Raw genomic sequence first — 25,367 nt, 5'->3', positions numbered from 1 at the left:
CACGAAAATGGGGGGGACAGATCTGTCCATGGCTAAAGAGAGCTTAAGGTTTGCAAGAAATGGAGCGGAAGAGAGAGAGAGAGAGAAGGAGAACGGCTGGGGAGGGGGTGCGACTGATGTTGGTGATAGACGTTAGGTTTTAGGAAAATAGTCATGGGCCGGGTCGGGTATTGGGTAGTGGGCCGGGGATGGTTGATGAATTTAAAGTATGGGCTGGGTCAATTATTGTGTGGGTTGGCCCGAAAAATGTTTGTTGTTGATTGGGTTCGGATTTGGGTTAGATGAATTAAAATATGGGCTGAATGAAAGAAATAATTTGGGCTTCTAAATTTAAGTAAAGACCTATTTTAATTAATTAGATATTAACGGGTGCCAAAATATTATTTAATATGAAAGTATGTAATTATTATTGCTCAGATAAAAATAAAATTATATGACGTCGTAATAACCGTGCAATAACATCAGTAAATAAACGCTATTATTTAATTGCGCAAAAGTAAATGCGATGCGTGTGCATAAGATGGTAAGAAATGTTGAAATGGTTATAAATTGAATTATAATAGTACTGGTAATAATAATAATAATAATAATAATAACAAAAAAAATAAAAAAAAAAATAATAATAATAATAGTAGTAATAACAATAATAATAATAATGATAAACGTAAACAGATATTTTGGAGGAGAGGCGGGACAAAATTGGGTGTCAACAACTAAAAGATTTGTAGTGGGATCCCCAACGAGTATCACAAGCTCTAGTAAGACCAAATTCTTGATGCAAGCCCCTACCAGTTTCAAGTTCACCCATATCTAATGCCTCTTGAATTCTTTTCTTTTGAGATTCTCGATATTCATCCATGCGTTTAAAAGAAGCTCCCAACATATTCAAAATACTACAAAACAATATTACAAGCTCCCCCACTTCAACACACTTTTTAGAAACCACAACAAGACTTAATTGAAGTTGATGAGCAAAGCAATGAACAGAATGCGCCGATCTACTTTCTTACCTAATCAACATTTCAAGGCCACTGATTCTACCTTGCATATTACTTCCCCCATCGTAGCATTGTACAAATACATAAGAAAGACTCAAGGAATGTTGAGCACGTAAATTAACAATTGCTTCTTTTAGAGATGATACACGAGTATCTTGAACATGAATAATGTCAATAAGTTGCTCCATCACAAATCCCATTCTATCAACATATCGTAAAACAATGGCCATTTGCTCCTTGTGCGACACATCAAAAGATTCATCAACTAACAAGGAAAAGTAATCACCATTTAATTCTTCTAGGATAGTCTTAATTGTTTCAATTTTGCACGCAGTCACAATTTCTTTTTGAATCATTGGAGAAGTCATCTGATCATTTTGTGGAGCATGTTTCAATACAAAATCTTTAATGGTATCACACCTTTCAAAATACCATGAAAGAGTTTCAAGAAAATTAACTCTGCTAAGTGATGATTTAGATTCATCATGACCCCGAAATGCCAATTCCTGATTCAAAAGAAGCCTTACAACATCAACTGAAGCAGTTAAGCGGAACCGATACTCATGCTTAAATTGAGTATCTTGCCTCACAAGTGTAGATTGAATAGATTGTTCTTGTCGCTCTAGATCTTCACAATTCTTTCTTGCCTGATTATGAATGCTATTTCGGCCACCAACATGTTTTTTAAGACTCTTCTTTTTTTGCCAACTCTTAAACCCTATGGTGGAAAATACATCACCCCCACCTTGATGAATATTATAGTCTTTAAATAGACAGCAATTCAAACAAAAGACTGCATCTTTACTTTCACTATACTCCAACCAATTAGAATATTCACTAAACCACTAAGGATTAAAACGACGCATGTATCCAGAAACTTCTATTTTAGGATACTCTTTAAGCCGAGGTTGACAAGGATCTCTCCTAAGGTATTCTCTTCGAATAACATCACGATGATTTGGATGAAAGTCCAAGATTTGAGTTCTTTCACCCAGATCATGCTTTAAAGAATTCAAATCAAATTCCTGAGAAGAAAGCAATGGTACTTCTGAGTGGTTGGCATTTTCTTCTGGATTAGGTTGATCATGAGAGTCCAAACTTGATTTTGGAACTTTGATAAAATAATTCTTCATTGACCTTTGAGACTGAATTATAAAATAAAAATTTAGTTAGAATTAATGGCACAGTGTCGATCTTAAAAGCAAATAAAACAAAGCCTATTTAAGAACATCTAACTGTGAGAATAAAAACTCAAAATCTTGTATTTAGCAATACAACAAAAAACAATCAGTAACCTTAAGCATATCCCATGTCAAATGCCTACAGATTATCCTATATTAAAAAAACCCCACCAAATGTCTCAATAAGCAAGAAAACAACTTAACCACAATGCAACACAGATAAAAGGGAATTGATTACTAAATAAAAATCTACACTTTGATTCTTGTAACAGCTAAAAATAAATATCTGGAAGACCAATTTTTCAAACAAACAACATTTAAGAATTAAAACAATTAAGGCTTGGGGTTCATGGATGAAAAATGGGTCAGCTACCCATTTCACAAAATGAGTTGATTAACAACTAACAAGAAACAATAATTGATTTGTTGTGATTTTGAGTATGGTGAAAAATAAGAGAAAAAAAGAAAAATCTTGGAACTGGAAGCCATCATCAAGGGCGAAGGCCGAAGAAGGTGACAGAGCAGGCTCAGAGAATGAACAAGAGCAAAGGATCTTGAACAAAAAAGGCAGCAACCAGTAGCTCAGCGTGACAAAGAACAAAGCTATGATGTTTTTACTTTGCAACACCTTTTGAAATTAGGGATTCTTTTATCCCAAATGGCTCACGTTTTTTTAATAATAATAATAAAGTTCGACGTCCTTTCTGTTAAAATAAATAAAAAAAGGGACTGGATGAAAAAGGTTAAAAAAGTGTCGTTACACAGAATTGAACCCGCAATCACGGGCTTAATAGTTGGCACCTCAGCCGCTGAGCTGAATTCTCCATTATGTTAAGAGGATGCAACATTAATATTTATACATGAATAAAAAAATTGACTCCATATATTGTGCAAATTTCCGATGAAGGGGGTTCGATTGACACCCCTTGCACCCTGTAGTTCCGCCCCAACTTACTTCACATTAAACAGGTGATTGATTCGACACAACAAGCGCGTGTGAATTTTTTTTTAGAAGATAAAGTTTCTAAGTTTGAAAAAGTAGTCTTGACTAGCTTTTCAAGTAAATTTTTTTCACTCGCAAAGCTTCGTACCTTTTTAAAAATTATATAAGGAGGTTCAATTACACCATTTTTTTTTTTTTTTTTAAAATACTCTTCCAAATTGGCTTTATGCACGAGTAGCGAAGTCCAAAGGCAACACAGGAGCGTAACCGACCTTCTCAAGTAGCCCATCATCCCACAATGTTCCAATATCTGACGTGGCAAACAGCAACTTCACATTAAACAGGTGATAGAGTGAGACACGAGAGGCGCGTGTGTGTGACAACAATTTAAAAAGACAAACTTACAAAAATCAAAGGCAGAGTAGAATTCGGATCCGAACCGAATACCCGAAAACACTTCTCCTCTCAACAGGTAATCAATCCAACTCTCTCTCCAATTCTCTTAACCCTAATTTTATTAATTTTTTTACTTTTGTAATTTTTTTTTTACTGTTTTTTATTCAGAAAAACCCTAGTTTCCGTACCGCCTTCAATTTATCTGAAAATTGAATCTTTTTTGTTTTTCCGATCTATTGGGCTAGCTAGGGTTTCAAATATATTATTATACGTACCCTAGTTTTTGAATAAAATTTTCATATTTCTGGTACTATTGGGTTTGATTTTATGTATGGCTCTAATTTATTGAAAAAATTAATCTTTTTTTTTTTTGGATCTGTTGAGCTAGGGTTTCAAGATATATTATTTTACGATTCATGGGGTTCTGAGGAACCCTAGTTTTTGATTTTTTTTCCCCAGATTTTTGGTACTATTTGGGTTTGATTTCATATATGGATTTGATTTCTTGAAAAATTAAATCTTTTTTTTTTGTTTTTTTTTGATCTATCGAGCTAGAGTTTCAAATTATTAGTTATACGATCCTTTTTTTATTTTTTTATAAAGATGTTACGTTAATTTTGCTGGATTTTTTCAGATTTCTGATATTATTGGGTTTGATTTCTCTGCAAAATTGAATCTTTTTTTGTTTTGTTTTGTTTTTCAATCTGTCGAGCTAGGGTTTCGATTTATTATTATATGATTCATGGGATTCTGAGGAACCCTAGTTTTTTTTATGAAGATGTTACGGTAATTCTGCTGGATTTTCAGGTTTCTGGTACTATTTCATGTATGGCTTCAAATGCCGATGATTTGAATTACAAAGAAAGCTTACGTTGGGGAAACCCTACCAAAGTTTATACCCGGAAGCGTCGAAGGATTCAAAAAACCGACCTGAGCACCACCGATACCGCAGATACCACCGCCACCACCCCGATCTCTGCCGTGCCAGATGTTATTACCTCCAACGAGGGGAGCGGCAATGATGAGAATAATAATAATGATGTTTTACAGCCATCTTCGCGAACCCTAGAGAGCAGGGAAGCGAAATCTGCGGAAAAATCACCGGAGCAGCGGTTACAGCACCGGGAGGAGGAGGAGGCGGAACCGCAATTGAAGGATTCGTCTCCTCGTAATTTGGAAGATGGAAGGGATAGTGACCATGTGGAATTGATAAATGGTGGAGATTTGCAGGAAGATACCCGTGGATCACCGGTGGTAGATTTAGATGGTAGAGATGTCGCTGAGGTTGGTGGTGGCCCGATTGGGGAAGTCCGGGAGGCGACAGTGAAGCCGGTAATTTCTAGGGTTGAAGATAGAGTTAGGATTAATTTAACAGGAGGAAGGTCGAGAGATGAGATTAGAGATCTTAGGAGGGCGTTAGAAGGTGAGCTTGATCAGATTAGGACTGTAATTACGAAGCTTGAAGCCAAGGAGCTTCAGCTGACCACCACATATAATACTAGTACTATTAATGGTGGTGTTAATAATAATGTTGGTAGGATTAGCGCTATTCCTGGCGGTGGTGTTAATTCTTATAATCATCCACAATATATGGATATTGGTGTGATGAATAGTAGGTCTTTAGTGCGAGTGAATTCCGAGGTGGGTTTGGTGGGGTACCCTGAATTGAGACCATTCCAGCCACCACCAAGGGTTGCAGTTGCGGAAAGCAATAATGGAGTTGCTGAATTTGTGGAGAAGGAGAAGAGGACCCCGAAGGCCAATCAGTATTACACTAATTCCGAGTTCCTACTTGGGAAGGATAGACTGCCTCCGGAAAGCAATAAAAAATTGAAGCCAAATGGTGCTAGAAGGAAGCACAGTGGCGAGTCGGAGCAGGGCTATTCATTTGGCTTTGGCTTTGGCTTTGATAAGCATAGAAATCAGGTGTTTAAGAGATGCAGTAATGTGCTTCAGAGGTTAATGAAACACAAACATGGTTGGGTGTTTAATGAGCCAGTGAATGTGGAGGCTCTTGGGTTGCATGATTATCTTGATATCATTAAGCATCCTATGGATTTAGGCACTATTAAAACTAGGCTATCTCAGAATTGGTACAAGTCTCCCAGGGAGTTTGCTGAGGATGTAAGACTCGTCTTTCGTAATGCCATGACATATAATCCTAAAGGACATGATGTTCATGTTATGGCGGAACAGTTGTTAAAGATTTTTGAAGAGAGGTGGGCTGTTATAGAGACCGAGTGTAATCCAGATTGGAGGCATCAAATGTATCACGATGCAGGTTTGCCTACCCCCACTTCAAGAAAGGTCCCGCACCCTTCTCCCTTTGCCCGTGCTCCACCTGCTACCCAAGTAAGGATACCTGCTCCCCAAGTAAGGACTTTGGATAGGTCGGAGTCGATGACTGGACCAGCTGATTTCAGGTCCAAGCCGTCGCGTATTGCTCATGTTGGTAGGATACCAGTTCCTAAGAAACCTAAAGCAAATGATCCCAATAAAAGGGATATGACCTACGAAGAAAAGCAGAGACTCAGCACAAATCTTCAGAGTTTACCTTCAGAAAAGCTTGATGCTATTGTTCAGATTATTAAGAAGAGGAACACATCACTTAGTCAACATGATGATGAGATCGAAGTAGACATAGACAGTGTTGATGCGGAAACCCTCTGGGAGCTTGATAGGTTTGTGACCAATTACAAAAAGAATTTAAGCAAGCAGAGGAGAAAAATTGAACTTGCTCTGCAGGCCAGAGGAACTGCACGGACTGCTCCAGTTTCGGTGAGCTTTGATCTAGATGTCCCTCTTTTTTTCAAAAAAAATTCTCCTCCCTCTTTTTACATTTTTGTCTGGTAGGGGTTTCTTAATTTGTGGCCTTTCTTTGCAGAACTCTGCCTCTATGGTTGCTGGTGCACTGAACAATAATACTGGTAAGCCTTTTATACATGTGACTATTTTCCCAGATTGATATCAGGATTCATGCTTTAGGTAGAAAATACTAATCGTACATTGTTCCTTTTTTTTTTGTTTTTTTTTTAAATATATGACTAGGTCCTGCTACAAATGCAGAAGCTGGAAGACAGGTGGATAATGCAAGTAGGTCTAGTAGTTCAAGCAGTTCTAGCAGCGATTCAGGGTCATCCTCAAGTGGTAATACTAATTTAATCTTTTGCATGTTCATCTTTAACTGCACCATAATTGTCGCATGCTTAATTTTATTGATTTTGCAACCAGTAGTTCACAGCACGTGTCTGACATCCTCTGCTCTATCTTTGTAGATTCCGATAGTGATAGTTCCTCTGGTGATGGATCAGAAGCGGGCAGTTGATGCGAAAGGCCACTTAGCGCAGGTGATGAGTCAGTTAGCTAGTGCCTTAATTTTTTTCTTATTTCCTGCGGACTTGCACTTTTTTTTAGGTTAGTTTTGCTCTTGCAAAATTCTTTTCTTTATGCTGTTGATTAAATAATTGAAGGTTGACATATGGCGCAGTTTGAGTGGAGGGGGGGACTTGATTTGATGGTGTATGTGACTATAATTCTCAAATAGATATTTTCAGATAAGATTGTTGAGAGCTAAATAGTTGTAATGCTACCCAATTTAACTTATCTTACTACTAGTTATCTGGCCATGCGCTTTGTGTGTGTACTCCATATCAATAAATAAATGTTTTTATTAAGAAAGACTTATAGATTAAATATTAAAGAAAAAAAATAGAAGTTCCTGATTGATAATGTTGATACTATTTAGCTAACTGAATAAAGGAAGAATAATTAAAAAGGAGAATCTATAAAATTATAGAGTCAAAGTGATTTGGCTGGATGAGAAATTTATTTTGAGTTGATACCTGAAAAATTGTATATACCAAAGATCATATATACCCTTTAATTACAAAAATATTCTCATACCAAATAAGTTAGTGCTTAAATGATATTTCTTAGATGAAGAGGTTAGCGCATAAATGATATTACCAAATTACCTACAAAGTTAGACAATTTTGTGACTGCCTTGTTATTCAATGTAGACAGTGTAAGATTGGTGTGTTTGTAATAGAAATCTTAGAGGGTGTTTGGATTGGCTTTAAGTGCTTTTCGGCTTTTAAGCTTTTCTTCTATTTTTTGTGGTGTTGGGAAAGATAAAAAAGTGCTTTTAAGCACATACTTTTAGGCCCAAAAAGTACAAAAATAAGCTAAAAGCCAAGAAGTTGAGTATTCCCAACTTATAGCTTTTTGCCTTTAGCTTGTAAGCTATTTTTAGAAAGCCAATCCAAATACCCTCTTAATGTCTTGTCATACTCAGTTTGAATAGGAGTGAATTTAAAATTAAGACTTCCATCACATTTACAACAACTTTTAAATGACAATTTTAGGAAAATATTGTTTTTAAAACTAAGACGTTAATCCCCAAACTTGTGGTTCCAAGCTCTGATATGTAATACAAAAAAAAAGGTGTTTTTTCAATGTAAGTTGCATCTTCAAGCAAGTGGGGCATGGTTCGAACCTCGGTGGATAATGGGCCTTCTATCTACCCTTCAGAAGTGTTTGATAAATACAGTAGAAATGGAGCCGGAAATAGTAAGATTTTGCCCTTTTGGTGGTCTTATTACATTTTACTCTTTTTTTGGTAAATATTTGAACTTAATGGGGGGAAAGCATAGAAGATATATGGGGAATGACCTTGCCATATGTTTATTTATCCTCAATTAGAGTAGTTCTGAACGTTTGGCAACAAGACCTTTTGCTTTTTATAGGATCACCGGATTTTTTTTTCCCCCGATAAAGAGAAGAAAAGATGTAGAGAATTGTAGAGATTCTTACACAAAAAAAAAATTGTGGAGATTCTTATTCTCAATAATATGTTGATCCAAAAGAAAAGTTAGGGTTAGTTACTTTGGGACCAATTTAGTTTTTTTCCTATAAATAGAGGTTTTCTTATTCATTGTATTTTCATCTCTCAAGAGAAATAATAATCTCTCTGTCTACCTTTCTCTACAATATTCTTCTTCTAGCTTCTTTATTATTTTAAAATGTTATCATCACAAAACTCTACCATCTTAGAAAATCATTTTGAAGACTAAGGTACTGTTTTTCTTCCCTCTAGTCTATGACTAATCTTACGAAACTTAAGTTTGTTGCCCTCGATATTTCGGGCAAAAACTACCTCTCATGGATGTTGTATAGTGAAATCCATTTGGATGCAATGGGTCCCATTTGGAGACATGATTAAAGATAAAAATAAAACATCAAACCAATATTGTGCTAAAACAATGATATTTTTTTGTCATCACCTTGATGATGTTTTTAAAATTAAGTATCTCACGGTTAAGGATCCACTTGTTTGTGGAATAGCTTGAAAGAAAGGTATGACCACGTAAAGATGACCATACCTTTGATTGTGATGTCAAATTAATTCGATTACATATCGTGGTATCAGGAAATTGTGCCGTAATCGAATTATTTGTGTCAATAATTTTGCAATCAGATAAGACCATCTAGAAGAAGCATCTATTAGTACCATAAAATATCCAAATGACCCATTAGATGGGTGAATCGGTCCCGCAAATATCCCATGTATACATTCCAAAAAGGCGGGGGACTCAATCCTAACCTTTGTTGGCGATGGTCTAACGATTAACTTGCCTTGATCACAAGCAGTACAAGAACAAGAAAATTCATTATTTGAAAGAATCTCCAAGCTCTTTGATGGATGCCCATTTGATTACGGTATGGCCACTTTAAGGTAATGAATAATCCGATTACGGGCACAGTTTCCCGATACAACAATATTGAAAGGTGGAGAACGTCCTCCCAGCATATCAAAATTACTAATCTTATCTCCACATAGTTTCAACTAAGAAGTAATTTTGAACATCGCAGAATTGTACTTACAAATAGACTTAAAAGTCTTGTTGCCTTAGATGGACCCAATTGTGCCGTGCCTTTTGGAGGATGACCATCTTTAGGTGGCCGTACCTTTCTTTCAAGCTATTCCACAAAACAATGGATCCTTAATGATGAGATATTCAATTCTCAAAACTTCATCAAGATGATGGCGCAAGAATATCATTGTTTAGCACAATCTTGGTTTGATGCTTTATGTTTATCCTTAATGGTGTCCCCAAGACTCGTTGCATCCAACACCTATGAGAGGTAGTTCTTGCCCGAAATATCAAGGGCAACTAACTCAAGTTTCATAAGATTAGCCATAGATTAGAGAGAAGAAAAGCATTACCTTAATCTTCAAAATAATTTCTTGAGACGGTAAAGTCTCCTAATAACGTGTTAAAATAATAGAGCTAAAATAAAAATATTGTAGAGAAAAGAGAGATTATTATTTCTCGAGGGACGAAAATACAACGAATAAGAAACCCTTTATACATAGAAAACTAACTTGGTTCCAAAGTAACTAATCCTAACTTTTCTTTTGGATCAATATATTATTGAGAAAAATATATATATATTATTGAGAATAAGAATCTCTACAATCCTCTTTTTGTTTTTTTTTTTGGTTGTGTGTGTGAGAGAGAGAGAATCTCTTCTTCTCTTCATCAGGGAAAAATAATAATCTGGTGTGTTTTGATAAATAGTTGGTGATTGTTTAGGTAGAAACTTGCACACCTAATAGTTCAGGTAGGAAACTCACAAAAAAAAGCGATAGTTCAGGTGTGTTTTTTTTATCATTATCTCATTCTTTTACTGTTGGATACATCGCTAAGACTTAGTATTTGAGGCGGGGGTTGGTCTAGTCCATAGGAAATATGATTGCAGGGAGCTACTAATGAAGGGGGGTAAATGAATGAAGGTCATTAATAGTGCGTATGCCCTTAATTATTCTGGACTGCTTTTTTTTTTTTTTTTTTGGGTCAAGTGCTATATGTATCTTTGTCATTATTTGCTATTTTATTCCAATATTTTAATTTTCTCTAACAATGTTGTGATGTTTCTTCCCTACATTCACGAGACGTTCTAAGGAATTTTGTTTATCTTATAGTTTTGCAGAAATTCTTCATGGATTTTGTGCAGATAGCTGTGTACTCATCTGAAGGTTCCCTTCTGGTTGAACGATGGCTGCAATCACGAACTTCAAGTTTTATCATGGAAGTGCCTTATCTTGATGATTTTGGAAGGATCGGACATCTCATTCTTGACATTATTTATGATGTTATCTCCATACAAAGTGTTCTTTTTTGTTCGAATGGGATTCTAGTAGAGATTGGTTTTGGTAGTCATTTGAGATTGCTTAACCAGTTTGACTTGAGCATGTGCTGGGATGTTATTCATATCATTGCACACAGAGAAGCTAGGTATGCTTGTGTGATCTCCTGCAGCCTGGCCTGGTTGTAGTTGTAGAAAGCCGAGTATGGTGGTGGGATTGCATATTGTAAAAATTATTAGGGATCTTAAGTGAATGACAATGAGGGTTTGTACATATTTTCTCATTCATCTTTCGGGCACCATTTTGCAAAGAATTTATTTGTATTTTCCCCTGAAGTAGAAGCAACGAGGATTGATTCGGTGAATGTCAGTTAAGCTCACAAATCAAACTTCTTGTATGTCTACTGTGTATGTTGGTCTTTTGTCTTTGACTTAAAGAATGAGTCCTGAGGGATCTTCGGTTGATTTTCTGAAAATATGGACATGCATAAGAACAGTCGGAGTGTTGTATATGATACCCCTCTTGTTACGATCTGAAAGTTCACAAGGGTAGTGGTATATGATTCCCTGTTATTATGGTTTAAAGTTAGAAAGTATTTGGTTTTTACTGAAATTTTAGACTATAGTCCAGTAATAAACATTTGTTGAAAATATGGGCCGGCATAAGAACAGTCGGAGTGTTGTGTATGATCCCTTCTTGTTATGATCTGAAAGTTCACACGAGTATGGTGGTATTTCATTCCTTTTATCATGGTTTAAAGTTGAAAAGTATATGGTTTTCGCTGAAATTTTAGACTATAGTCCAGTAATAAACATCCATTTTCTTTTAAGTCACAGGATTTTGAAGCCACCGGTTTATGAATGAAGCGGTTGGGGGGGGGGGGGGGGGGGGGATGTTATGGAAATACAAAGAGCGGCGTATGGTAATTTTTCTTCTGATACTTTAGAGCAGAGGATGTAACTTAGTATCTAGTTGATAGAGATGTTATTTGAGGAAGCATCTGGTTATATGTCCCAAAACATTCACGTGAAAGGAACCGACTCATTCGCCTTCTTTTTCTACAACAAAACAAAAGTAACGGAAGATCTTGCAGTGGTTATATTAAGTGAGTTCTTTACCATAAGAAAAAAAAGGGTATATTAAGTGAGTGTGGGGTGGGGGAACACGGGGGGTGGGAGGAGTAAGAAGCCGGTTGTAGGAGTGTTTTTTTTTTTTTTTTACTATTTGATGTTTCAAGTATTAAAGCGGCCCTCTTACAAATGAATCTTTTTAGCTTATTCTTAATATCATGGATAATGAAACAAGTTTTCCTTTCTAAACATCATGGGATGATAAATAGTATTCGTTGCGTTTCAATTCACTAGTTTCTGGACACGTATTTTGCACGTGTATATCTCATGTAAGTTATGAATAAAGTAATATAAAACTTTGATGATATACATATTATGAAAATATTTGTTTTTATTTATTAAAGAGTAATTTAAGTATTAAGAGTAATGTTTAGTTTTTCAAAATTAAAATATGTGAAGAATATCTATCTGGACTATTTCAAATGACGCAAGTACTTAAATGATTGAAAATTGATTAGACCAGCAGCAACTAACATGGCTGTTATGAATTGTTAAAAAAGACTCAATAACACGATTATTATTTATCATAATTTTTTTACATTTCAAACATTAATTTAAAATAAATAAATATATAGTTTAAATTTTTTAACGTGCATCATCATGTTAAGGTTGTTTGTATAGATGCTTTATCATTTGGTAACACATCTAATATTTCTTCATGAATTGGTGTAGATTGCCTTACCTTGATTGCCTTACCTTGTACATTTGATCAATTACAATTTCATGGTGAATTCTTTCTCTGATCAACATTCATAACGCTCCTCGTGATAGTGCAATTCTGAGAGAGAGATTTCCTTAATAGCACATGCCTTATCATAATTCAATTCTAACGACAGAGATATCATATTTTCCGTTCTAGCTTACCTCAATAAGCAAGACGACTTCCTCCAACACAAATAAATTTGGTATGCCTCCAACACAAATAAATTTGCTACTACTTTCCAATCAAACTATGATAGAAAGACTGAATTGAAAACCTTTGATGACGTAAAAACTAGTGTCAGGGGCTTGTTGATGCTAGGTGCCTCGGATATTCAACCATGCCAGGAGTATATAGTTTTCGAACAAGATATAAGATATCCTTTACTGGTTTAGAGAAAAAAAAAACTAATTAAAAACTTAGATTGATAATAAATACTACGGAAAAGAGTCAAAAACACCCATAAACTATTGAAAATGGAGCAAATATACCCTCCGTTAGATTTTGATGTAAAAAATACCCTTACCGTTAATTAAATGGACCGCATATACCCCTCCCCTTTTATAGACTTCCAACTCACATAAAAACCTTTTACAAATCATTTTTTTAAGTCATAAAATTCAAAAGTCTTCTTTAATTTTTAAAATTTCGTGTCCAATTAAATTAGGGTCATTCGCACAAATGCCCTTATTCGGGGGTGGTCTTTAATTTTTGCCCTTCGGCACTTTAAGTGGCTGAAAGTACCCCTGAGATTCTGGGTTCAAGCCCAGCAGAGTATTAAAATAAAATCGCAAGGCAGAATTCGTAGCAAATTAGGCCTGTTCGGGCAAAAGTTAGTTATGCCGAATAACTTCTGTAGAATCCCAGCAGAGTAAAAAAAAAAAATTGTAAGACAAGTCATGCCTTAAGGAATAACTTTAACCCTTGTTTGGTATAACTTAGAACTACATAAGTTATTCCTTAGAACTACAACAGAACTAAGTTAGGCCTTATAAAGCGTAACTCGCGAAACCTTGTCTTGCAAAATTGTTTTGATTTACTGAGTCGGAATTCGAATCCAGAATCTTGGGGTGTTTTCAGCCACTTTTTTTAGGTGAAGAGCAAAAATTAAAGATCAGCGCGTTTGAAGGGAAATCGGCGCAAAAAATGAATAAATTAAGAAACATAAATTTGAAACGGAGGAGTACAAGTAAGACGACGTTACTTTTGGCCGAAAGTACCCCTGAGATTCTGGGTTCAAGCCCCAGCAGAGTATTAAAATAAAATTGCAAGGCAGAATTCATAGCAAATTAGGCCTGTTCGGGCAAAAGTTAATTAGGCCGACTAACTTCTGTAGAATCCCAGCAGAGTAAAAAAGAAAAAAATTGTAAGGCAAGTCATGCCTTAAGGAATAACTTTAACCCTTGTTTGGTATAACTTAGAACTACATAAGTTATTCCTTAGAACTACAACAGAACTAAGTTAGGCCTTATAAGGCGTAACTCGCGAAACCTTTTCTTGCAAAATTGTTTTTTTTTTTTACTGAGTCGGAATTCGAATCCAGAATCTTAGGGTGTTTTCAGCCACTTTTTTAGGTGAAGAGCAAAAATTAAAGATCAGCGCGTTTGAAGGGAAATCGGCGCCAAAAATGAATAAATTAAGAAACATAAATTTGAAACGGAGGAGTACAAGTAAGACGACGTTACTTTGGAACAAACTAGAAAATTCCTCCCTCAAATCCCTTTATATCTTCTAGTTTGTTCCAAAGTAACTAGAAATTGAAAAGTAGGATATACTACGTTTTTTTTTTAGGGACACTTTAGCCATACTCATAGATTATTTCTTCTTCTGGTCATCGTATATTATATTTCTCGGACAATTTGTAGGATTGCCCTTCGCTCGGGTGGTCTTTAATTTTTGCCCCTCAAATTGGTGTCTTTAACTTTTGCCCTTCGCTAAAAATCTCTTAGTTTCGGGTTCGAACTCCCGCTCACTCAAAAATTTTAAAAAATTTCGCAAGTTAGAAATTTGCAAAATTTTGCCTTGAGGCAGAATTTGGATGGGCATGCAAAATTCTGCCTTGAGATTTTATTTTTTCACTGAGCTGGAGTTCAAATCCATAATCTCGGGTATTAGGCGAAGGGAAAAACTTAAAGACCACCAATTTGAAAGCCAAAAATTAAAGACCACCCCGAATGAAGGGTAATCCGCGCAAAAAAATGATATTTCTCTCCTACATAAAACCATCTTTTCTTGAAATGACGAAAAGCTAAACTAAATAAACTAGGGAGTTCATTAATTCCTATAGATTAAGCAGATTTATTTGATTTACTCCTTGGATTTCCGCTAATGTCGTAATATATTAATTTGCCAGAATACCTAATGCCTTTCTAAATTTGGTATGGATTATTAGCGATACCTAAAACTATGTAAAGTCTTAGTTATCGTCTAGACTAGGCTATTCGGTATTTTTATCTCTACATGATCTCTTAGAATAGAATTCAAAGGTGTCCAGTTGAGCAGGATTAAAACAGAGGTGGAAGTAAAGATCGATACACAAGTCATACCCAAAAGGGGAAAGTTTAAAGTATTTTGAGTCTAAAATCTAAGGAAACAAATGTATATGAACCATACTGTAGAAATTTTATATTCTCATTTTTCAGGATCAGTTTTATTGCAAATGATGCTTAGCTAATTTTCACGAATAAAATAATATAAAGGTCTTGTAAGAAATAAATATATTGAATGATCCGTCGTGAAGTTGCCAAAGTTGCACCACACGAATGTAAATTCTTTTGACCAATAGTAGTTCCAATAGGAGATCGTAATGTTACGTCCCGTATTTTTATACATTGGAGCAACCCGGATTAACTATGATAATTTAAGGCCAAGACCATTCCGGGATTGGAAGTCGAGACTTTTGACCATTTGATTTTTTTTTTTGAGACATAAGTTATATATGAAATTGATGGCATTGAACACTTAGGAAAAATTGGGACCACAATTCATAAAATTGGAATTTAAAATGTTGTGCAAAAATGCCTTGGTGGCCGTGTATATTGAATGGTCCCCACACATTGTGTGGCCAATTTTAATTGGTCCAACACATTGTGTGGGCCAAGACACTTGGAGATATTTGTAAAAGATGACCATAAGTCATCTTCTTGTCATTTATCACTTAGAAAAATAACAACATTGAGAGCTCCATTTTTCCCCCATTGTTTCGGCCAAGAGCAAGGAAAACCAACCCCCATTTTTAGCTCCCCTAAAATTATTTCCTTGATGATAACCCACTAACTCAAGGTCCCTAAGTAGCGTGGAAAAGTTATTTGGGTCATCCAATCATCCGTTGTTTCAATTAGCAAACCCTAGCTATTTGGTGGATTGAAGAAGAAAGGTATGTTTTTGCTCTTGTCTTTGTGTTGTGAACGTTTATTTCATGTTGTAGTATGTTAATACGGATGAAATTGGTGAAATATAGTATGTTGGAAGTGGAGTGTGTGCATTGTGTTTGGGTCGTGTATATGGGTGTAGAAAATGGAAATTTTGAATCAATTTTTATCTCATGTTAGATTGTTGGAAAGTGGGGAAGAGAAAAAAAAAATCAACAATATATATGTATGTGTAGAGTAGCCGTGTATATAGCCTCTAAGGCGTGACGAAGAACTCATTGATGTCGCTTAGCGTCGTAATGGTTATTGTGATGACTTCTATGTTGGAAATGAGAGCTAATGTCCCAAATTGACATAGTAAGCGTTGCAGACTGATTTGGATGACTTTGTGCATTTAATGCAATCCTTATATATGAGAACCATTAACATATATATATATATATGTGTGTGTAGTGTGGATGAATGAGAGTCCTATAATATGTCGAAGATTGCATTACTATCGCTTAGTATTTTAGTTATCGTCGATATGAATTCTAGTTGGAAATGAGCAATTAATAACTCAAGATTGATGTTGAGAATTTGGGGGCTGTTTTGAGGCTAGTTGTGCGTTTGACATAAATTGTATATTTTATGAAAATGACATCGTTATATTGTGGATTGTCGATACAAAACATGACTTGAAATTGAGGGAAGTGAAAAGGGGGGGGGGGGGGGGGGGAGGGGGCTGCTCGGCTAGGGACTGTTTTCGGCCCAAAAATGGAAAAATTGTGGGTTGTTGGAATTATTATGTGAATTGTTTAGAATGTTCTTGAATGTTGCTAGTATGAGTTTGGGTTAATAATCGAATGTACAAACGATATTGTGGCTTTAAAGTAAGCCATTAAATTGAATAATTGGAAAGTTGTCGAATGGTGTAAAAGAGAGCTACTAATGTTGTTTTGCCTTTCGAATTGATTATTGATGATACTAGGTTGGTCATTGTGGTTGTTGATTTTGAGCGAGTTAAATTCTCGGGATGACCTATTTACAGGGGAAATGCTGCCGAATTTTCTGTAGAATTGAGAGTTAGTTTGGAATGAATAATTACTTAAGTGCCTATGGTTAACATTGAATATTCATTGGCATATTTGTAGACCTTGGGGAGCCCGAGGCATAGATTTGGATTAGCGCTAGATTGGCTAGCTTGGAGTGCGTACAAGGTATGTAAAGCTTAGCCATTCTTTTGTTTGGCATGCTTTAGTTATAAATAGGCTAGACTACTAGCCTTAAGGAAATCCTAAATTCGAAATCCGAGTTCGCTATGATCTTTACATATATTCTTTGGCATTCCTATGTAAGATGTGACGAAATATGAACTGTTATGCCTTTGAAGAAATTGATTTTCCAAACTTTGCACAAAAAGTTGTTTTAAACGAATTCCAAGCTATACACGCCATATCTTCCTCCGAAAGGTTCGGATTGCTTTAATATTTTTGTAAGAGCTTATATGGCATATGATGAATATACTTCCTATAGGCGGGCCCGACTCGGGTCAATACCCTTCCGTGGGTCCCGCGACTTTCCTTTATGTAATTCAGAGAACTTTTGAAAGAATTTGATATGACTATTATTTCGATTTGCAAGTATGATTATCTTACTTATGTTTGAGTTTATGATAATAATGTTATGCATATGACTACTCACGACTCTATTCGTGCATTTTGTTATTCCCTTCGCCGAGTCCCGGGTCGGTTCTGTTATCGTGCGTATTTTGATATACTCCGGAGTTATGCTGTGTTTATGGTTCACCGAGCTACTCGCAAAAGAGGGTCGGGTTCCACTTATATTTGGTGTTATGCTGTGTATGGCGTTATGTTGTGATGTGATATGTGACGGGGATACGGAGATTTGAGACTTTCTGGTGTTATGCTGTGTTATGGCGCCATCGACGGGTGGGCGACCATATTCTTCTGTACCCGATGCATGACTTGCATATTTTTGAAAGCAAACAAATTTTGATATGTTGGATTTGCAATTATGTTTGATACTTCCATTTCGTTTATGTCTCAGATTTACTTTCTGTACATTCTGCTTTGCATACTCAGTACATATTTCGTACTGACCCCCTTTTCTTCGGGGGCTGCGTTTCATGCCCGCAGGTACAGACGCACAGTTTGGTGATCCACCGGTTTAGGACATCCCCTCTTCTACTGTTGGAGTGCTCTTCTCATTTTAGAGCATACACTTTTGGTATATATATCTTGTTCGCTATGTACGTATACATTTGTTCAGGGGTACGACGGGGCCCTGTCCCGCCATATGTTCTGTTGGTCTGTTTAGAGGTCTGTAGACGTATTTGTGGGTGTGTGTGCCTACTTATGTACAATTGTGTTTATATGATCTCTCTCGTTATGGCAGCCTCGTCGGCGTGCGTTTGTATATGCGTTTTGGGCCGTTGTGCCATTTGATAGCCTTGTCGGCTTTTGATACATTTGACAGCCTTGCCGGCTTTTTGATATACATATATATATATGTCCGCACTCGGTTGCGTTGAATTGTGCTTGAAACAGTTTGATTTAGTTTGAGACGGCATATAGTATTTATGGCCGTATATGCTATCTGTCTGTGAGTCGATTGAATAGGTACGTCAGGGTGCCCAAGTATGGCGCCAGTCACGGCCTACGGGGTTGGGTCGTGACACGTAAGTCTAGCAATGAAAAATTACATCAAAATTGTATTTTTAAGTAACCAAAAAAGAAGATAAAAAAGAAATTTTTAATAAGAGTAAGCAAGACCTTCTCCTCCTTAGTTTGTTCAACTCAAAAATTGGCCAAGCTTTCTTGGGCAGCAGTAGAGGTGATACCCTCGCTCTGTATATCTCATATTCCCAGAAATTTTTCGAAAGGTTATGATTCCTGTAGTCATCACACACACACATACACAAAAGAACATCATGAGTCATGACAACTGTCTTGAAACCAATGCAACACGTAAAGGAAACAAAAACAATAACATAACCAGTGAAATTCCACAATGTGGGGTCCGGGAAGGGTAAAGTGTACGCAGACCTTACCCCTACCTCGAAAGATAGAGAGGCTGTTTCCGAAAGACCCTCGGCTCGAGAGAACTTCATAAAGGAAACATCATAACAAATTAAAAATTGACAACTTCTTCTCAAATCCATTAACAAATCTGCTGCCTAATCTTTTCCAATTAGCCCTTATGTTCTTCATGATCCATCTTATTATTTTTCAGTTTTCTCATATGAGTACTGAGTTGACCTCCCCGTGCCGTCAAAAAGATTAAGGTGGATTCATATATAAAGTACTCAAAGTCAGTGGGAACTTTTTAACTCCCTGATGTTTTCATTTGCTATAAAGAGATTATGCCAATAGAACTCATAAAGTTTGAAATTTTCACCTCCAATATTCCCTTCATCTGAGAGGTCATCCAACTCTATTTATGTTATTTCATCCGTGTTCAATAAAATTTCATTTAAATTATAGCCTCTTTTGAGGAAAAAAAAAGTGAAAGTCTAAAGCTTTGTGAGTAAATAAAGAGATGCACAACTGTCCTTTTTGTACATTTACGTCCATAGGCCGCTGAGATGCTTCATGGTGCCTTACAGTAACGTTTCTTCTTTGGGCGTGTATAGGACCAATGGCACTTACATCATATATATTTGGATGCCTTAAAAGGATACTCTCAGTTCTCCATCTTCTGAAGTGAAGAGCAAAGTCCCTTATAACCACAGAAAATAGTGTTCTTCCACATAGTTTTCTTTATTACAAAATACTACAAAGTAACATAAGAAAATAAACAAATCTCAAGCAGAAATGTTTAACAAATATAAGATTTCCTCACCCAAAGATCGAGAATTTTGGATTACGTAGCGCAATGCACTACCTCTCGCATTCAAGAAAACTAAGTTGTTAAACTGTACTCCAATATGAATTCTATACGATGAAAAATATAATGCAAATTAAGGTAAACATGACATGATTTAGCCATAACTGGTTAATATTTGCAGGTAAACATGACATGATTTAGCCGAATGATCTTTCCATAGATCACCCAAGACCCAGATCACGAATAACAATTAGCAAATTAAATACATATATAATAACAAAAACAACAACTACGGCCATTGTCACTACTAAAGCATAGAAAAACATACCAGCAAGTCTCTTAGAAAAGCAATAAAATGTAAGGACCTTTATTAGACTTGAACAGTAAATAGAGACAACAGGCTGTACTATGAAGGAGAGACGAAATGATAAGCCATCATTTTGAGAATTGAAATTCCAAAAGACGTGAATCGCTGCAATAAACCAATTTGCTTACTATCAACTTGTGAGGTTGTGGATCTTTCCTCCCCATAGACCCTGCAAGATAAAATCCAAAATTGGAATAAATTAAATTTCTCTCATAATTCTTTTAGGTTGAAAAAAGTTATGAGATGCAAAAGTACAAAGTTTTTCCCATTCAACTGTTACGCCCCGTATTTTTATACATTGGAACAACCCGGATGAACTATGATAATTTAAGGCCAAGATTATTCCAGGATTTGAAGTCGGGACTTTTGATCATTTGATTTTATTTTGAGATATAAGTTATATATGAAATTGATGGCATTGAACACTTAGGAAAAATTGGGACCAAAATCTATAATATTGGAATTTAAAATGTTGTATAAGAATGCCATGGTGGCCATGTAAATGGGATTGGACCCACACATTGTGTGGCCAAATTTAATTGGTCCAACACATTAAGTGGGCCAAAGTTAATATAGACATTTTGTGGGACTAAATAGATGACTAAGTAGTCATCTTCTCTCATTTTTCAACACTTACAAAATATCAAATATTGAGAGCTCGATTCACCAATGTGCCGACTATTGAAGTTGAACTGAAATATTCTGCTTTCTATTCAAATCCAGATAAGTAACTCATCTACTCATTTAGATATCTTTCAGTACAAGTTCCGGCCAGAGCGTTGTCTGAAAATTTTCAGAAACACAGAGAAGAACTGAAAACAGCCCGTTCCACCATAGCTCCACCATCCGAACCCATATTTCCACCAGATCTTCATTCTTTTTAATCACACTGAGCTAACAATTTCTTGAATTTTCGGATGCGGTGATATCCGGCGTAAAATTGGGGGCTGTTGTTTTAATTTCTCATCACTTCTAAGTACCAACAAACATTACTGCACATTCCATCGGTTAAGCATCTTTCATAGAGACGGATTAAGACGTTTTCCCGACACCATAAACCCATCTCCAACACCCAAAACAGAACTGAAAACAGCCCGTTTGCAGGGGCGAATTCAGATCCTTAAGGTCTTGGAAAAGAAGTCTGCTCATGAAGTTGAAAATTCAAAGCAAAATGGATTACTAAAAATTCAAACTGTCCGAAAAAACAGATCTGAAGGTATACCTACCTTCTTTCTTTTAGATTATTTGCAAATTTATCAGATCTGACTCTTTCTCTGTTTAGTGGTGCAATTCTTTAGCTACTTCTCTTGTGCAATCAATTTTTATTTTTAGATTTACTCAAGATCTGAATCAATTTTACCCTTAAAGATTGGTACTTTGCATCACTTTTCCATCTTCAATTGTGGAATAAGTGATGGCCGGTGGCCAGTCCACAATGGAGGCTGGCCAACCCTCACTAACTACGACTATTCCAAAAACCAATCCTAATCCATTACAATATTCAGATTTGTTCAAACCAAAAACCTTGAATGATACATTACATAGTCAGATCCAATCACTGCCCCAAATTCCAATGAAACCAGTAACTTACCTACATGGGGTGCCATACATTAAATACACTGAAGTAGAAGTTGATCAAATGAATATCATTGAAAATCTTCAGTATGCTGTGGTAGGAAAGTTCTCATATGGCCAACCAGATATTGAACAACTTCGTCTCATAATCCCTACACAATGTGGAATAAAAGGTGAGTGTAGAACAGGTTTTCTAAGAAACCGCCATGTGCTTATCAGATTAAGTCTTTTTGAAGACTTTGTGAATTTCACATCAAAGCCTGTATACTACATTCAAGATAGAGAGGGATACTCGTACCAAATGAGAACACTGATCTATGATTCGAATTTCAAGGTTGATGAAGAAACATCAAAGACAATGGCATGGATTTCCTTCCCAAAGTTATTGCCTACATACTTTGTGAAGGAAACTCTTTTTTCAATTGCATCTGCAGTGGGTATTCCTATACAATTGGATATGGCTACGATTAACAAGACTAGACCTAGTTGTGCTAGGGTCAAGGTTTTAGTAGATCTGGTAGCGGATTTACCCAAAACGGTGAGGATGGATATTGAAAATGAAAAAACAGGAGCAATAAGGACTGTTAATGTTCAGATTCATTATGATTACCTTCCTAAGTATTGCAAGGAATGTAAATTACAGGGACATGATGAATATGATTGTAGAATTATAAATCCAGAGCGTGTTCAGTATGACAATGAAAGGGAGGAAATGCCAAAGGAGAATGGCAAGACAAAACCTCATAAAAGCTCTGATGAAGTGCACAATAGTAAGGAAAGCAATAAAGATCTCCAAGAGGATAAAGAAATTGAAGCAAAAAAGGCCAAGAGATTACAAGCAGAGGAACAACATAATAAAAAGCAGACTAATGACAAAGGCAAACAAAAGCAAGAGGATGGAAACCAACAAGGATATGAAGGGAAAAAGAATTATGGAAAATACAATTATAGAGGATACAATAATTTGTACAATTATTCTGCTAGAGTGTTGGCAGGTGGAAGAGTGTTAGGAAATTCGGGAAATTGGAATCCCATCAAAGACAACAGAAACTTCAATGCTGAGAAGGGAAGTGCAAATCATAGCAACCAGAAAGAGACAACAGTCACTGCTACATGCAACAAATTTAACACTTTGCTGGACTTGGAGGAGGAACAAGAAAAACAAAATGAAACACAAGAAGGAAGCACACATAGTAGTAATCCTGTTAAAGAGACAGCTAGGCCATGGGTGGATGCTGCCTTTGGGAAACAAACAGAAAATAACAAAGTTATGAAAGAGCAGGGAAAGATAGATAGCAGACAAGAGCAAGATAATAAGAAGGAGAAAGGGGTAGGGGATAATCAGTCAGAGGAGATAGCCATACAAGATTCAGAAAGAACAATTACAGATATCGTGGAAAATGATAACAAAAAAGAAGATGATAACAAACAGATTACTGAAGGCCAAGACGTACTTCAACCCATAGAAGTACATGACAGTGTTAATTCAAGCTCATATCAGCAAGTGGAATCGGCTAGACAACAAGTGGATCAAATGAAGGACTTACCGGAAGAGCCTCCTGATACAAACAATATGGGTGAAGGAGATACAGCATCATCTACAAATAAGGAACAAAATAATGAAAGGGAAACACAAGCAAGGGATCAGAGAGATCAAAACAACAAAGATACAGCCATAGAAATGCAGGCAATTTCAGGAAATCATAAGTATCAACTGGTAGCCAAAGATCATGAAAACACAACACAAGAAGAAGTGAATCAGAATAACATAGATATTGGAGAGGAGGAAGCAGGTGAAACTATTAGTTCTGATTTAATGGAGGGCAACAATAAAGGAGATATTTCCCCTAAACACTTGACAAAAACTAAAAAGGGTCACAAGACAAGAGATAAAAGTGTTCCTCCCAAGACAGTGGGAGGAGTACAAACAAGGATGGCATGTTCTAAAGGAGTTTCTCAATGAATAGCTCATTAATATGGAATATAAGGTCTGTAAACACTCAACAGGCCTTTGAGAGGGTAGTACTATTGCATAGACAGAAACATTTTAATTATGTTGCCTTACTAGAGCCTTTCCAGCATGTTAGACATATTGACATGTACAAATTGTGGTTAAATATGGGGACATCATGGCATAATGTGAATGGGAAGATTTGGATTTTTGTGGATGCAGAAATTCAAGTAGAAATAATGAGAGATACAGAACAACTGTTATCTTGTAGATTCACTCATTTGGGTGATGGGCAAGAGTTGGTGCTTACAGTTGTTTATGCGAGTACTGATAGAAGTGGGAGAATAGCTCTATGGGAGGATCTATATGACATGTCTTCACACATCACCATCCCATGGCTTGTGGGTGGGGATTTTAATGTCATTACAGATGACATTGAGAAATTTGGGGGTCTTCCTGTACAGTTTGCAGAAACAGAGGATTTTAGACAATGTATAGACATTTGCCAACTGATGGATCTTGGTTTTACTGGAAGTATGTTCACATGGTGGAATGGGAGATCGGATGAGGCTTGTATATTTAAAAGACTGGACAGATGTTTGGGAAATCAGGCTCTGCAAAATTGTTTTCCTAATTTGGAGGTAGAGCATCTCATTAAACAAGGTTCTGACCACTCCCCCTTGCTGGTAAATATGAGAGCAGATAGTAGACCAATTAGGAAATCTTTCAGGTTTCTTAATTTTTGGGTGGAGCATGAATCTTTTCTAGATGTAATCAAAGAAAATTGGGTGGAATCTTATGGCTCAGACCCCTTCTTTAACTTTCATAATAAGTTAAAAAAGGTGGGAAGAGCTCTCTCTAAGTGGAGTAGGGACACTTATGGTGATATCTTCAAGCAAATTGCAACTCTGGAGGAAGTGGTGCAGGTGCATGAGCAAGAATTTGAACAGAATCCTACAGGGCTTAACAGGGAAAGGCTACAAAGGGTACAAGCTGATCTGACCAGGTTTTATGCTATTGAAGAAAAATTTTGGAGACAAAAAGCAGGGATGCAGTGGTTTCAGGATGGAGATAGGAACACAAAATTCTTTCATGCTCATGTCAATGGAAAGAGAAGAAAGCTACAATTACAGAGAATTCAAGATCATACAGGTACATGGCTGGACACTGAAGAGGAGATTGCGCAGGAAGCAATCAGATTTTTCTCAGACCAATTCAAAGAGGAAAATATCCCTACAGATTTCTCTATGCTTGATAAGATTCCTAAAATGGTTACAGAAGAACAAAATCAACAACTCTATGAAATGCCAGATGAAGCAGAGGTGAAAAGAGCAGTTTTTGGTTTAAATGGAGATAGTGCAGGGGGTCCTGATGGTTTCACAGGAAGATTTTTCCAAGCTGGTTGGGAAATTATTGCAAATGACTTAGTGACCATGGTGAGATCATTCTTCTGTGGGCATGAACTCCCAAGGTATGTAACTTGTACCAATTTGGTTTTGATACCAAAGAAGAAAGAAATTAATACATTTTCTGATATGAGGCCAATCAGCTTGAGTAACATCACTAGCAAAGTTATTTCAAGAATCATTCATGAAAGACTGATATATCTGCTGCCTGAGATCATTTCACCTCAGCAATCAGGATTTGTTAAAGGCAGGAGTATTGTAGAAAACATTCTGTTGGCTCAGGAAATTGTACATGATATTAGGATTAGAGGAAAGCCTGCAAATGTTGTCATTAAGCTTGACATGGAAAAGGCTTATGACAGAGTATCATG

General features: G+C 36.3%; 2 protein-coding genes and 1 long non-coding RNA gene across 5 annotated transcripts; 2 read left to right on the top strand and 1 right to left on the bottom strand.

Moving 5' to 3' along the window:
• Positions 1-706: 706 nt before the first annotated feature.
• On the bottom strand, positions 707-2,131 carry LOC132637777 (uncharacterized). The gene is made up of 3 exons (XM_060354815.1): positions 1,858-2,131; positions 1,011-1,761; positions 707-893 (listed from the first exon to the last, which is right to left on the bottom strand). The coding sequence occupies exons 1-3, from the start codon at positions 2,129-2,131 to the stop codon at positions 707-709; spliced, it is 1,212 nt and encodes a 403-aa protein (XP_060210798.1).
• Positions 2,132-3,433: 1,302 nt separating this feature from the next.
• Positions 3,434-11,197, top strand: LOC132636438 (transcription factor GTE4-like). Of its 3 annotated transcripts, none has more exons than XM_060353305.1 (6): positions 3,434-3,594; positions 4,326-6,296; positions 6,403-6,445; positions 6,585-6,665; positions 6,794-6,865; positions 10,504-11,197. In XM_060353305.1, exons 2-5 carry the CDS (start codon positions 4,347-4,349, stop codon positions 6,841-6,843), a joined length of 2,124 nt encoding a protein of 707 aa, XP_060209288.1. In that variant the 5' UTR covers positions 3,434-3,594; positions 4,326-4,346; the 3' UTR covers positions 6,844-6,865; positions 10,504-11,197. The 3 variants fall into 3 exon arrangements, with proteins under 3 accessions (XP_060209288.1, XP_060209286.1, XP_060209285.1); XM_060353303.1 differs by having other exon boundaries at positions 3,438-3,594; positions 6,567-6,665; positions 10,512-11,197; XM_060353302.1 differs by having other exon boundaries at positions 3,438-3,594; positions 6,567-6,665.
• A 4,441-nt stretch (positions 11,198-15,638) lies between these two features.
• On the top strand, positions 15,639-18,403 carry LOC132636436 (uncharacterized). The gene is made up of 3 exons (XR_009581264.1): positions 15,639-15,874; positions 17,003-17,068; positions 18,008-18,403. It is a non-coding gene; the product is annotated as an uncharacterized LOC132636436 (long non-coding RNA).
• The last annotated feature ends 6,964 nt before the right edge of the window (positions 18,404-25,367 follow it).

Source organism: Lycium barbarum, chromosome 4, assembly GCF_019175385.1.
Source record: "Lycium barbarum isolate Lr01 chromosome 4, ASM1917538v2, whole genome shotgun sequence".
NCBI lineage: Eukaryota > Viridiplantae > Streptophyta > Magnoliopsida > Solanales > Solanaceae > Lycium > Lycium barbarum.
The sequence above is the reverse complement of the archived record's forward strand: the minus strand, read 5'-3'. Positions and strand labels throughout refer to the sequence as shown.